The sequence below is a fragment of the Hypanus sabinus genome, chromosome 9 (genome assembly GCF_030144855.1).
Source record: "Hypanus sabinus isolate sHypSab1 chromosome 9, sHypSab1.hap1, whole genome shotgun sequence".
Lineage (NCBI taxonomy): Eukaryota > Metazoa > Chordata > Chondrichthyes > Myliobatiformes > Dasyatidae > Hypanus > Hypanus sabinus.
In genome coordinates, this window is record NC_082714.1 from 47401361 (window position 1) to 47415735 (window position 14375).

The 14375-nt window shown below is 38.8% G+C and overlaps 1 protein-coding gene across 9 annotated transcripts in view; it reads left to right on the plus strand.

The window, feature by feature from the left end:
* Nucleotides 1–14375, plus strand: part of LOC132399358 (E3 ubiquitin-protein ligase MGRN1-like) — a 149139-nt gene that overhangs the window by 38008 nt on the left and 96756 nt on the right. For all 9 annotated transcript variants that reach the window (XM_059979619.1, XM_059979618.1, XM_059979620.1 and 6 more), the window contains exons 3-4: nt 3327–3415; nt 6521–6667. In XM_059979619.1, the coding sequence (XP_059835602.1) occupies nt 3327–3415; nt 6521–6667 (236 nt within the window). The remainder of the gene's footprint in view (nt 1–3326; nt 3416–6520; nt 6668–14375) is intronic.

Here is a 14375-nt window from a genome sequence, read left to right on the forward strand (position 1 = left end):
CTGTCTCTCAGATCCCTTTAAAATTTAATTTTACCTTCTCATCTTAAACCTATACCCTCAGGTTTTAGACTCCCCTACTCTTGGGTTAAAAAAACTGTGATGATCCACCTTATCTACACTTGTCAAGATTTCATAAACCTTTAAGGCCACTCCTCAGACTCCTTTGGCCCAAGGAAAACAGTCAGAACTGAAACTGCTTGACTTGAAATGGTTGATTAAACTGGATATCGAGGAATGAAGACATTTAGCCCAACAGTATTACCAATCATTATTTTAGTCTCAATTACATGTGGTATAATTTTTAATATCATGGCTGTTGCATGATATTGGTGGATCCAAATTCCCGAGTAGCATGATTGGAGCTCCACTTAGTTTAAGGTCATTTGATAGCATACCAGCTAGTGACAGAAGGTTAAAAATTTAACAGGAAATTGTGCACCATCATCAATGTCTGTCCTTTTGTAATAGATTTGCATTTTGTGGTTTGTCCAAGAGGCTTTGATAGATGTTTATTATTCATGGCTGACACTTTTTAAAGTTTTTGTAAAGCTTTAGTGCTAAAATTGATCTTTCACACACCCAACTGTTCGTAATTAAAGTAGTATTAAATGACATTTGGAAGAACAGCTTGTATCAGATCATGAAGTGATGTCACAATTTGGCCCAAGTTTTCATTTGAAATCTGTTCTGGCTTTGTGTTTAATTTCCTTATTTCCTTAACAGATTAGATTTGAAGTAAACTTTCTCGTGGATCAATTGTGTGTCATATGTACTCGAATATTAGTTTTCAAGTTATAACATTTTCTCAAATGTATGATGTTTTAGTAACGGCTTTTAAGTCATCTGCTTTTATTATCTTGTGGAATTACGAGTAGCATTTGACAAAAATCTCTAGGCAGTGCTCAAGAAGTACCTCTCATTAATTTATTATTGTACCTGAGATCTTGCAACATTTGATCTATAACTTTATTGGCTGCTTGGTGATCCATTATATATTCATCCCAGGCATTAAATTTATAACCTTTTGGATTTGTTTCCATTGCAGTTCCCTGACCCATGTTACATATTGGAGTCTCCAAATTTATCAAGCTTAAAGAGAATTTAAAAGTCTAATGTACAGCCTTGCCCCCTTGTCAAGTGTTGAATCAATGCCTGATGTTGCCAAGATCAGGGCAATCATGTTTTATGTTTGAACTTCAGCCAAAACTTTTAAAGAAATTTTCTGTGTTCCTCCAGAGGAATCTATCCCTTGGATCATTGTGAACAGGCTCTGCAATCTTATCTAAACCATTTATGTGGTTCTTTCTCTCAGATGTATTAATTTAATTGGTATAAGTAGTAGCTGGTCTCTGATAGAAACTCAATGCATATATTGTCAGTTCCTCTCTGTGGTTCAAGTTGACCAGATATTTAGTATCTCAAAAATAGTTCCATGAATATTAATGTGGGTTTTGCTAAACCTAATTTACATGTAAGGTTTTGATTTCTAGGTTATTTTTTAACTGAAGTACAATTGCAAGGAAATTTTTGTGAACCCTTTGCAATTACCTGGTTTTCTGCATTAATTACTCATAAAATGTGGTCTGATCTTCATCTAACTTACAATAATAGACAAACAGAATCTGCCTAAACTAAATAACATACAAACTATTGTATTTTTTGTTAATATATACTGAGTATACCATTTAATCAATCACAGTCTAGGTTCAATAAAGTATGTGAACTCTGGGGTAATGCCTTCTGCAAAAGCTGTTTGAAGTCAGGTGTTCCAGTCAATGAAATGAGATTTGGAGGTGTGGACAAAGTGAGGCTACTGACAGAGCCTGCTCTTAAAGAAAGGTCTGTTTATGTGCACCATGCCTTGATCAAAGCAAGCTTCAGAGGACCTTAGAAAAATTGTAAAGATGCATGAAGTGGGAAAAGGCTACAAAAGCATTTCTAAAGACCTGAGTGTTCATCAATCCACAATAGGAGAAATTGTTTACAAATAGAGGAAATTCAGAAATGTTGCTACCCTCCCTAGGTGTGGACATCCTGCCGAGATCACTCCAAGAGCACAACATGCAATGCTGAAGGGCATAAAAAGAAACCCACGGGTAACAGCAAAAACGGTGCAGAAATCTCTAGAACTTGCTAAATTCTCTGTTCATGTGTCCACTGTAAGAAAAACACTGAACGAGAATGGTGTTCATGGGAGAACATCACAGAAGAAACCACTGCTTTTGGGGGAAAAAAACACTGCTGAACATCTCAAGTTTACAAAAGACCACTTGGATGTTCCACAAAGCTTTTGGGGCAATGTTCTGTGGACAGATGAGACAACAGTTGAATTTTTTGGCAGAAAAGCACACCGCAATGTTTGGAGGGAAAAGGGCAGTGCACACCACACCAAATCCTCATCCCAGCTGTGAAGCACAGTGGAAGGAGCATCATGGCTTGGGGCTGCTTTGCTGCCTCAGGGCCTGGACAGCTTTGCATTTGTTGAGGAATTCATTGCCTGAAGCTTAATAGAAGTTGGTTGGTGCAACAGAACAATGATCCGAAACAGAGGAGTAAACCAGTAACAAAATGATTTAAAAAGAAGAAAATTAGTGTTTTGGAATGGCCAAGTCAGAGTCCAGACCTTTTCTTGTCACTGAATGCGAGGACAAACAGGCATCCTATTTTACATCTATAGATTATCAAGTTTATTTGATCTACCTTGTTTTAGCGCCCCATATCTGTTTATAAAACCTCCGATTCATTATGCTTTGTAAGCAATTATATCAGTTTATTTTTATTATTACCTTTACAGTACATCCTAAATAGTTTCACTTCTAAGCATGAGATTTAATTTATGTCCTCCTTTAGTCACTTACTATCATTACCTGCTGTTCCACTTGCTTCAGTTCTTAAGTTAGATCTCAAAATGTAACAAGTCATGCAATGGCTCAGTTACTGAAACTTAGGTACAGCACCAGAGATTACTCTGCTGTCTGATAAGCAACCTTTCATAATCACAGTCTACTTTTAGTTGACATCTTCCTGACTGTTGAATCCTGTTGGCTTTAGTTCTGGGAATAATCTCTCTATTATATAACTTAGTCATATGCCTATTGAATGTCCTTTAAACATCAACCACACCATGCCATTAGCTTTGTTTGTTATAGTATTTGTTCTCAATGCAATTTTTTGACTATTAACTGTTCCTAAATGCAGATCGCTATCCAATTAGCCTTTTAATTGTTTATTTTTTCATGTCAAACCAAAATTGAAGACTCTTTTATAATTGCCTTGAGACATGCTACATTCGTGGATTGAAATCACTCTTTTTATTTCAATTTCAGTTTCCATATGTGACACCAGCTGCTCACGAGCCTGTGAAGACCTTGCGCAGTTTGGTTAATATTCGAAAAGACTCTCTTCGGTTGGTCAGGTAGGTACCTGTACAAAAGATTAGAAAAAAAATGTAGTTCCTTATAGTTCCTGTTTGTCAGTTTGTGACATATTTATTAATAATTCTGAATTGTAAAGCAACAGTTTATTTATTATTTAAATTTTATTTAAAAAATTGCAACTTGCACTTTCCTCATTTGAATTATGCATCATTGCCCCAACCCCTCTTTATTCATCTTGTGCCTTTGCTGTAACTAAAGCAGTTAAACATCCATATCCAACAGCACAGACTTCTGCCAGTATACAAGGCCAGTATAATTCACTTCTAAAAATTTCAATTTTCTGAACCGATGCACTTCGTTGTTTTTGATACTGACCTGAGGAAGCGGGAAGAAATGTTACCTGCATGATCTCATTACACTGATGCTGTTGCTTGTTCAATAGGTAGTCTAAACATATTTTTATTTCATGGTTGAATCACAAAAAACAAAAAAGAATGAATACTGTTGCAATTACTAACAAATGTGATAATGAGGACCAGGGTTTGGCCCTTCATCCTTGAGCCTCTTTGCCTTTCAGCATTTTGTGTGTGTAAGTGTTTCCAAATCCTATTGAAAAGCTTTTGATTGATATCCTGTAACTAGATTCTCCCAGTAGTGGAAATTGTTACTCTTTGATGTTATCAGATTCCCTTAATGTCTTGACAGCTTCAGTCTTGGAAGCTGTAATGAACTTTCTAAAATGCTGGCTAGCTGGAGTCCGTTTCTGAGGTCCACAATTCAGGACAGATTTAAATGCTTTAGAATGGGTGTAGAAGAGATTTTAGTTAAATTATTCCAGGAATGTGCAGCTTTAAGACTGAAGAAGCAAGTGTTGTTCTCCTTAGAACAAAGATGTTTGCATGGTATTTGTGCATTTTAAACTCAAGAAAAGTGTGGTCAGAATGGATGGGGAGAAATTATTCCCGTTGGCACTTGAATCAGGAACCAAGGAGCACTGGGGATTAGCAAAAGGTCAAAAAGTAACCTGGGAGATAACAATTGATAATGCAATAAGTGGTTAGAATCTGGTATTTGTCAGAGTTAATCATTTAATTTTAACTAGTCAAATTCTGGTTGAATATCACTGGTATATGTCGTGAAATGTGCTGTTTTGCGGCAGCAGTACATTGCAATGCATAATTTAAAAAACTAAATTACAATATGATTATTTATATCAAAAAGAGAGCAAAAAAGGGGAAAATAGTGAGGTAGTGTATGTGGGTTCATTGAATATTCAGAAATCTCATAGTGGAGGGGAAGAATCTGTTCCTAAAATGTTGAATGTGTGTCTTTAGGCTCCTTTACCTCCTCCTTGATGGTAGCCATGAGAAGAGGGTTGTTGTTCAGGATGCCGCCTTTTTGAAGCATCGTCTTTTGAAGGTGTACTTCGCTGAGGAGGCGAGTGCCTACAATGGAGCTGGCTGAGTTTGGAACTTTCTGCAGCTTTTTCCAATCCTGCACAGTGGTCCCTCCATAACAGATGCTACTGCAACCAATTAGAATGCTCTGTTCAGTACATCTGTAGAAATTTGCAAGTCTTTGGTGATATACCAAGTTTTCTCAAACTCCTAATGAAATATAGCCTCTGTTGTGACTTCTTTGTACTTGCATTAATATTTTGCCCAGGATAGATCTTCAGAGATATTGTCAGCCAGAGACTTGAAGTTGCTTACCCTTTCAACTGCTAATCCCTCATGAGAACTGGTGTGTGTACCTTTGACAACTTTTTCCTGAAGTCCACAATCAATTCCTTGGTTTTATTGATGTTGAGTGACACCACTCAACCAGCTGATCTATCTCACTCCTGTATGCCTCCTTGTCACCCATCTGAAATACTGCCAACAATAGTTGTGTCATTGGCAAATTTATAGATGGCATTTGAGCTATGCCTAGCCCCACAGGCTTAGAGAGAACAGAGAGGACTAAGCACACATTGTTGTCAGTGAGAAAGAGACGTTACTTCTGATTTTTTTGCTGACAGTTGTCTCCCGATAAGGAAGTTAAGGATTCAGTTGCAGAGGGAGGTACAGAGACCCAGGTTTTTGGAGCTTGTAGATTAGTATTGAGGGTATGATGGTGCTGAATGCTGAGTTATAATCAATAAACAACAGCCTGACATAGGTTTTGCTATTGTTCAGGTGATCCCAGGCCGAGTGAAGTGCCAGCAAGATTGCATCTGCTGTAGACCTATTGTGGTGAAAGGCAAATTGCAGTGGGTCCAGGTCCTTGTTTAGGCCATGACCACCTGTCAAAGCGCTTCATCACAGTAGATGTGGGTGCCATTGGGCAATAGTCATTGAAGCAGCTCACTCTGTACTTCTTGGGCACTGGTTGGGTCGTCACCTTTTTGAAACAGGTAGAAACCTTTGACTGTATCAGTGAGAGATTGAAGATGTTCTTGAATACTCCCACCAATTGGTTGGTGCAGGTTTGCAGTGCCCTTCCAGGTACACTGTCAGACCATGATGCCTTGTGAGGGTTCACGCTCATGAAAAATGTTATATCGTTCTCTCTTTGCAAGCATGCTGAAAAGCATCTGGGAGTGAAGCATCACGGTAATTCATGATGGTAGGTTTCACCTTGTAGAATGTAATGGACGGTGCTGGTACCAAACTGTATCGGTCTCTGCCGTTCCTTTGGATTCATCAGATGTGTGGTGAGGGGGAGCTTGCTACATAGGCAACAGCTTGCTCTCCATATTGTACTGCCCAGGCTTGTGTATCTAGACAGCTAGGACGAGATATCCATGGTCAACTCTGACCAATGGAGGCCCTCACTCATTCACCCGGGGATGTAGTAAATGTTTTCCTAGGCCCGTGTTTCTTCACCAAAGCTACTTTGACAGCAAAAGTCAATGACAAAGACCTGAATATACAGAATATATTTCAAAATTGGATGCATCTTTCAAATTTAAAGAGCAAACATAGCAAGTACATGGGTATATTTCCTTACAGGCTGAATACCATTCTGACTTGGCAAAAAAGTCACCTAGTTCCTGGATAGTGATTGTTGTTTAAAGCTATTTAGATATTAATATATGTTGTGGGCTGTCGACACCCAGATCCTGTGTATGAATAAAAAGATATGTATTTATTTACTCACAGGTACAAGGATGAAGCTGATGGTCCCCCTGAAGAAAATTCTAAGCCGAAAGTGCTATACAACGTGGAATTTACTTTTGATGCTGATGCACGTGTTGCCATAACGATCTACTGCCAGGCAACAGAGGAGTTCCAGAGTGGTATGGCAGTGTAAGTTAATATAATCTGTTTATCATTTGATCATTAAATCTCACTGTATTGCTAATTTTGACATCCCACATGGTTTGAATGTATATAGTACATTGTAGTCCTTTTATATCCAATTCTTTACATTACATTAAGTAAGACTGCTAATGGTATATATACAGTATATAAGTTTTCCCTCATTTCTGTGGTTCTCACAACCCTTATTTTTCCCTCTCCCACCCTTACTACCTTTCCATCTCCTCCCTCTGGTTCCTCACCTCGTTCCCTTTATTTGCTGTTCTCTCCAATCAGATTTTCCCTCCTTCAGCACTTTGCCTCTTCCACCTATCACTTCCTAACTTCTCACATTTCTTTCCATGCTCCCTTCCCTCCCCCCACCCCATCCACTTACCTTCCTTCACCTGCCAGCTTGTGTTCTGCCAGCTCTCTCCCGAACATCTTCTGGCTTCTGCCCTCTTTCTTTTCAGTCCTGATGCAGTGTCTTGGCCCAGAGCAACATTGGCTGTTCGTTTCCCTCCATAGATGCTGCCTGAGCAGCTGAGGTCCTCAATCATGTGTGGTGTGTTGCAGTAAAAATAACAACATTTCTTTTAGTACTTCAACTTCAATGCATTACTCCTCAGAGCACTGATAATAATGGCTACAATAGTTGAATCACATTTGCATTTGACTGATCTGCATCCTGACTGTCTCCAAGATGAAAATTGCTTTCCATGTTTTTGTTCTCCCATTAAATCTACTCAGATTTCAAAATATTCTGCCCCGCCTCCAAAATCCCATTCAATTCTCATACAGAATTTACTAATAAGAAGTAGAAAGAGAATACTCTATGGTCCTCCAAGCTTCCTATGCCATTCTATTAGATTAAGGCTGATCTGATTTTGGCCGCAACATCTACCTGTTTCCCATAAACACTCAACTCCCCTATAGTCCACAATTCTGAATTTCACTTTAGATATTTTATATTGAAAACACATTTCAAGGGAGTAGAATTCATGACCCTCAGAAGAAATTCTTCCTCATTTCCTTACAAATGGGACAGCACTTTACTCTGATTAGCTGATCAATAAGCTTAAAGTCCTTGGCCTCAACACCTCGTGTGTAGTTGGATCCTCTGTATGCTCACTTGCAAATCAGTCAGTTGGGATTGGCAACAACACCACCTTCATGGTCTTCATCATCACAGGTGCACCATAAGGCTGTCTTCTCACTTTACACTTGATTTGGTGGCTAACCACGGCTCCAATGCCATGTTTAAGTTTGCTGGTGACGCCATTGTCATAGAACATATCAAAAGTGGTGATGAATCAGCTTATAGGAGGGAGATTGAAAACCTGGCTGAGTGGTGTCACAGTAACAACTCTCACTCAACGCAAGACCAAGGAGTTGATTACTGACTTCAGGAGGAGGAAATCAGAGGTCCCTGAGCCAGTTCTCATCTGAGGTTCAAAGGTGGAGAGGGTCAGCGGCTTTAAAATCCTCAGTGTGATCAATTCAGAGGATCTGTCCTGGGCTCAGCATGTAAGGGCAATTACAAAGAGAGCACAGCAGTGCCTTGCATCCTTAGGAGTTTACAGAGATTCAGCATGACATCCAGAACTTTGAAAAGTTCCATAACTGTGTAGTGGATAGTATATACTGACTGGCGACTTCACAGCCTGGTATGGAAACACCAATGCCCTTGAATGGAGAACCTACAAAATGTAGTGATACAGCTCAGTCCATCACAGGTAAATCCCTTCCCACCATTGAGCACATCTACATGAAACATTGTTGCATGAAGCAGCATCCATCAGGGACCACCGCCACCCAGGTTATGCTCTCTTTTCACTGCTGCCATCAGGAAGAAGGTGCAGGAGCCTCAGGACTTATACCACTGGGTTCACTAAAAGTTATTACTTCTCAACCATCAGGCTCTTGAACCAAAGGGAATAAATTCACTCACTCCACTTCATCGTTCAAATGTTCCCACAGCTGATGGACTAATTTTCAAGGACTCTTACTCTTGTTCTCAATATTTATTGTTTGTTTGTTTATTTATTTATTATTTCTTTCTTTTTGTATTTGCACAGTTGGTTGTGTACTGAATGCCAAATTGGTGCAGTCTTTCATTGATTCTATTATGGTCATTATTCTATTATGGATTTATTGAGTATGCCCTTCAAACAAATGATTCTCAGTGTTGTATATGGTGATATGTATAAATTTTTATAATAACTTTACTTTCAACTTTGAACATTGCCCCCTAGTTCTTGATTCCATAATCAGAATAGACATTCAGCATTTGTCTGATAAGTTTTCTCTCAGAATATGAAGCCTAAAAAATGCAGAAATCCAAAACAAAAGCGGAAAGTGGTTTAAGTACACAACATTAAAATTAAAAATAATTTTGATGTTTTTAATGTAATATGTGTAGGGACTCAAGTGTTTTTGACCAGTTATGAATTCCAAAGCTAGTCACATCATGTGTGATAGTTTTGATGGCCACCGAGTCCATCAAAGCCATTTGGTCTGCTCAGCCGGTTGGTTGTGCTGGCTGCAATGAACTGTGGGCAAGCTTCCTATCAGGAGACAGTGCTATGTGTCACGATAGTAGTCTAAGTTGTGGATACCAAGGCAGTGGAAGACCTAGTTTCTGTTCTCTGCTGAACAGAATAATTATATAAATATGTTTTGAATCATTTTACTGGCATGAAATGCAGTGGATTTTGAAGTAAATTATGAATAATTCAAACAGAAGTTTGGCTTTAATTTTAGCATAATGTTTAAAAAAACTGAAAATTGGTATAATTTGTTATGCAGATTTTCAATAATCTAATTCTTGAAATCTATATTAAGATTAGAAATAGTATATTCAATATATGATGAAAGTAAACAGCACCGGATATTTGTTGCAATTTAACTTTGAAGCATATCTCATTAGGAAACTGTTCATATTTTAATAGGGATTTTTCCTTGGTAACTCATTTTTTATTTATTTTGTGATTTTGGTTAACTGAGTCAGCATTTAGTTCAGAGTCAGCGAGGTGTTAAGTCAGTGAAGTGAATGAGTGGGTGTTGATTCTTACAGTGCCAGGAGTGCAAAAACAAAAGAAACAAGAGCAGGAATAGACCAACTAGTCAACCCCTTGGTTGTAATTCAATGGCTGATCTAATCTGGATTTTGCAGCCATTTCTGTCATTCGTTGCCCCTTGCCAAACCTGTTTTTTTGAATACCAGTCTCCACCCTATAACTTCAAAGACGTTGCCTCCCCAGTTGTATGGGAGATTTAATTCTAAAGATTTGCTAGCCTGTTGAGAGAAGAAACTCTTACCTCCTCCTCAAATGGGAACTGCTAATTTTGAAGCTTTGCCCTGACAGGTTAGTAGTATCATAGTGGGCCATATGGTGAGTACAAGGAGATAGAGAGGTTGTGACACCAACCTTTCTCTCACTGTCAGCTAAACTAAAGAGCTGGTTCTGATGTCAAGAGGGTTGAGTTCCAAGTTCCTAGAAGTAAACATCACCAGCAGTCTGTCTTGGTACAACCATGTTAATGCCATTCCAAGAACGCTTACCAGTGCCTCTACTTCCTCAAGAGCCTAAAGGAATTTGGCATGTCCCTTTGATCGTCACCACTTTCAATCAATGCAACATAGAAAGCATCCTATCTGGATGCATCACAACGGGGTACGGCAACTGCTTTTATGGTAATCGCAAGAAATTGGAGATATTTGTGAGTACAGCCCAGCATATCACAGAAACTCACTTTCCGTTGATAGAGTCTGTTATCACTACAGTCAATGTAATCAGACCTGTCCCATTCCAGACATTCTTACCTCCCTTGTCTCATCGGGCAGAAGATACAAAAGTCTTAAAACGTATAATATCAAGTTCAAGACGATCTCTATCCTGCTGAGTTAGGACTATTGAATGGTTGCCTAGTATATTGGCTCTCAAACTCTTTCTGCTTGTGGGTCACTTGTGACATTCAGTTACCTCTGTGGCCCCCACCCTGATAGACTCCAGTAGTTGCTAAAGTTTTTTTGGGTAACTGTACTAATTATTCTAATATACGGTCAATATTTATGTTTTAACAGCTTATAGGTATTGTTTTATGTTAAGCATAATGTTATCGGTGTGTATGAAAAATAGAACTATTTCAAAGCTATGACTAGGATACTTTATTTGTAATATAAACTTAAAAGTTCAAAGTAAAACTTAATATCAGAGTATATACATGTCAGCACATACAACCCTGCGATTCTTTTTCTGTGGGCATACTTAGCAAATCTATAGAACAGTAACTGTAAACAGGATCAATGGACGACAAACTCTGCAAATGCAGATAATAAATAAATAGCAATAAATAATGAGCATGAAATAACAATATAACATCTGTCAATATAACAGAGTCCTTGAATAAGTGTAACTTTTCCCTTTTGTTCAAGAGCCTGATGGTTGAGGGGTAGTAACTGTTCTTCAGTCTGGTGATGTGAATCCTAAGGCACCTCTATCCTCTATCAGATGGCAGCAGTGAGAAAATAGCATGCCCTGCGTGGTGAGGATCTTTATGATGGATGCTGCTTTTCTACAGCAACGTTTCATGTAGATGTGCTCAATTGGTTGAGAGGGTTTTACCCATGATGTTCTGGGCCAAATCCACTACCTTATGTAGGATTTTCCACAAAGGCATTGGTGTTCCTGTACCAGGCTGTAGTGCAGCCAGTCAGCACACTTTACACCACACATCTATAGAAGTTTGTCAAGGTTTTTGATGACATGCTTAATCTCTGCAGATTCCTGAGGAAGTAGAGGTGTAATCGTGCTTTCTTTGTAATAATATTTTTATGATGGGCTCAGGGCAGGTTCAGTGAGATGGTGACACCCAGGAATTTAAAGTTACTGACCCTCTCCACCTCTGATCATTGGAGGGTTACTGGTTCATTGACCTCTGGTTTGCCTCTCCTGATGTCTACAATCAGTTCCTTGGTCTTATTGACATTAAGTGAGAGTTTGTCATTATTACACCACTCAGCCTAGTTTCAATCTCCGTTCTGTATGCTGATTCATCACCCTCTTTTATACAGCCAGTTATTACTTCGGGTATTCAGTGAGATCCTTGTAAGTGATGTAAACCAGCAAATATCTGAATATCTGGTTGTAACTTGGTTAAGGACAATCAAAGATAACCTCTTTTTCACAACATGGTTATGAACCTTTGCTAGCAGGTGAAGAGCTTGATCAAAACCACATTCAACCAGATAAGTGGTGGGAAATCCAATTAAAAACAACGTTGTCTTCTCCCAGGACTGTGGAAACTTGTTTTGAATAACACTAGTTATTGATGTAACCCCCCTCACTAGGCTTCAATGCAAACTCAGCTCATTAGCCAGCTCTGCTAACAGCCACGGGACTCAGCGGTGAGGACGCCCCCTTTCATAAGTAATATACATCTAGGGTCGGTATGATTTGGGGTTCAACCAAACTGGAATGTTGTGATGTTTTGATTAAATTTGAGTGAATGCTGTGTAAGTACTGCCTGTACACAATTGTCAATCGGCAAGAAATAATAGATCATACACTGCATAAGCTTATAAAGAAAGTATGCTTACAAATTTCAGCCTTATTGAACAGTTAGTAGGAAAAAGAAGAGGGGGAAAAAAAAGCCCATTACAGTTAACCCAGACCAAATGTGCACAAAGTTGGAGCTCATCTGGGAGTTGTCTTTTTACCCAACGTGCTGGATCCATGGTTTGTGTGAAAAGACACTCCACATTCCAACCATTGCTTGAAATCCATCTCGAACAAATGTGCTGTCTCTCTAGTGTATTGGCCTTTCCTCCTTGGAGTCATGCATCTGCACAAAGCACTTTGTGCATTGGGGATGCTCCTTTTCATGGCATTCTCCGCCCAGAATCTTCTCCTAGTTTCATCATCCTGATTGGCTGACACAACATTCCTAGGGTGAACATTAGAGCCCCTTTAGCCAAAACCAAAACATTCTACCAGCAAGATACACTGCTTTTGCAGAAGCTGCTAAAATGAAATATCTACAGCATAGCAGTACAGATCTTAACCAGGGCATTACATCCGGAAATATTGCTTGCTGTGGTTGAATTTTGCTTAAGCTTGATTTCACTCTACAGCTGAATAAGACATTCTTGCAATGTGGTGTTAACATCATTCACATTCACCACAAATGGATCTATCACCCAATCTGGAATAGGCATCACCATCAGGTCTTTGAACCGAAATTCCATATCAGTGTGCAATTGTTTCAAATGATCAAGTTATACAATCAGAGCATCATCTTACAATTCTATTTTAAGAGCGGCCAGTGAAGGAAATTGCATAACTTGTGATGTTCAATATTGCTGCTGAAAGGTTTGAGTTTTCCAAGGAAAAGTGTAATAGTCTCTTTGTATGATAGGAAATAGCAATTTTCTTTTGTAACTGTTTCCTTAATAAATTAAGCTTTTCTCACAGGTAAAATGTGTCAGACTTAACAGCGACAATTTTTTCTCCAAGCTGCTTATCACTTAGAAATGCTGCAATGCTATCCCAAAGTGCAACAAAGCAATGAAGACAATTAATTACCTTTTGATAATCATCAGACGTCTGTATGCATTAGTAGCCATTCAAAATAGTCTTCATTTTCCTCACGAAGTTGTCAAAGAAGATGATCCTCAGGTGCTTTGATTTGATGAAATTGACAGCCGTTATTACAGCAGCAACCAAATGCTGATGGTGGATGACACAGTGTGTGCAAAAAATGTCAGGCACAGCATTTTTAAAATGAGCGCTACCATCGAAGCAGCACCATCAGTTGCACAAACTGTTATGTTTTCCAGAGAAACATTGTTTTCCAAGAAATAGTTCTTGACTTCTTCAAAGAGAGTTTCACTTTTGGTATCTGATTTAAGCTTTGGGGCAAAAAGCACCTCTTTACTGGTCTGGTCTGATCTTCCTTCCAAAACCTAACATATATCATCAGAAAGGCTTCATTATCACATAATGTGTTTTCATCAATTTGCAGGGCAAATTTCTTAACTTGCAGTTATGCAGCTAGTTGTTTTTCCACATCTGACATTTCATCAATATGCCTTGATACTGATGAGTTGCTCAGGGGGTGGCTTGAACTGTTTCATATACGCTCTGATTCATAACAGTAGAACAGAAAATACAGGCAGAATCAATGGTTTGCCTCTATTATGTGGCTTGCCAGCTTTTGCAATTAAGTTTGAAATCTCATAGGATACAAATAAACCTCTGTCTGTCTTAGCTGCTTTTTCACAAAACATTTGTTTTACTGTCAGCCTTGAATAAAAATTATCATGTAGTTTTATGAACTAATCTAGTGTCTCATCTCATCTTGCCACAATACCTTCCGTGTCTTTTCAATACCTTCTAAATTACTATTTTTTATGGGCAAGGATGTGTGTTTTTTTAGCTAGTGCTTCTTCCTTCCCACTCTTCCATAAATACCCATTTTGTGCAAAGCCTTAGAAAGTGTGGAGCCATGAATTTCATCTCCATTTGCAGCCACCGGCTTCTGCAGCTCACTCAGTGACTATTGGCGTCATAGTAGCTTCTCTTACAAGAGAGATCAGTGCCATTCTTCTCCAGGATCTAGGTTTAGAGGGATGACCCGTGGCTGTAGTTTCACATTTTTTCCACTTTTTCACAGTGGATTGCACTGAGCTGTATGTTCAGTGCCTTTGAGATGG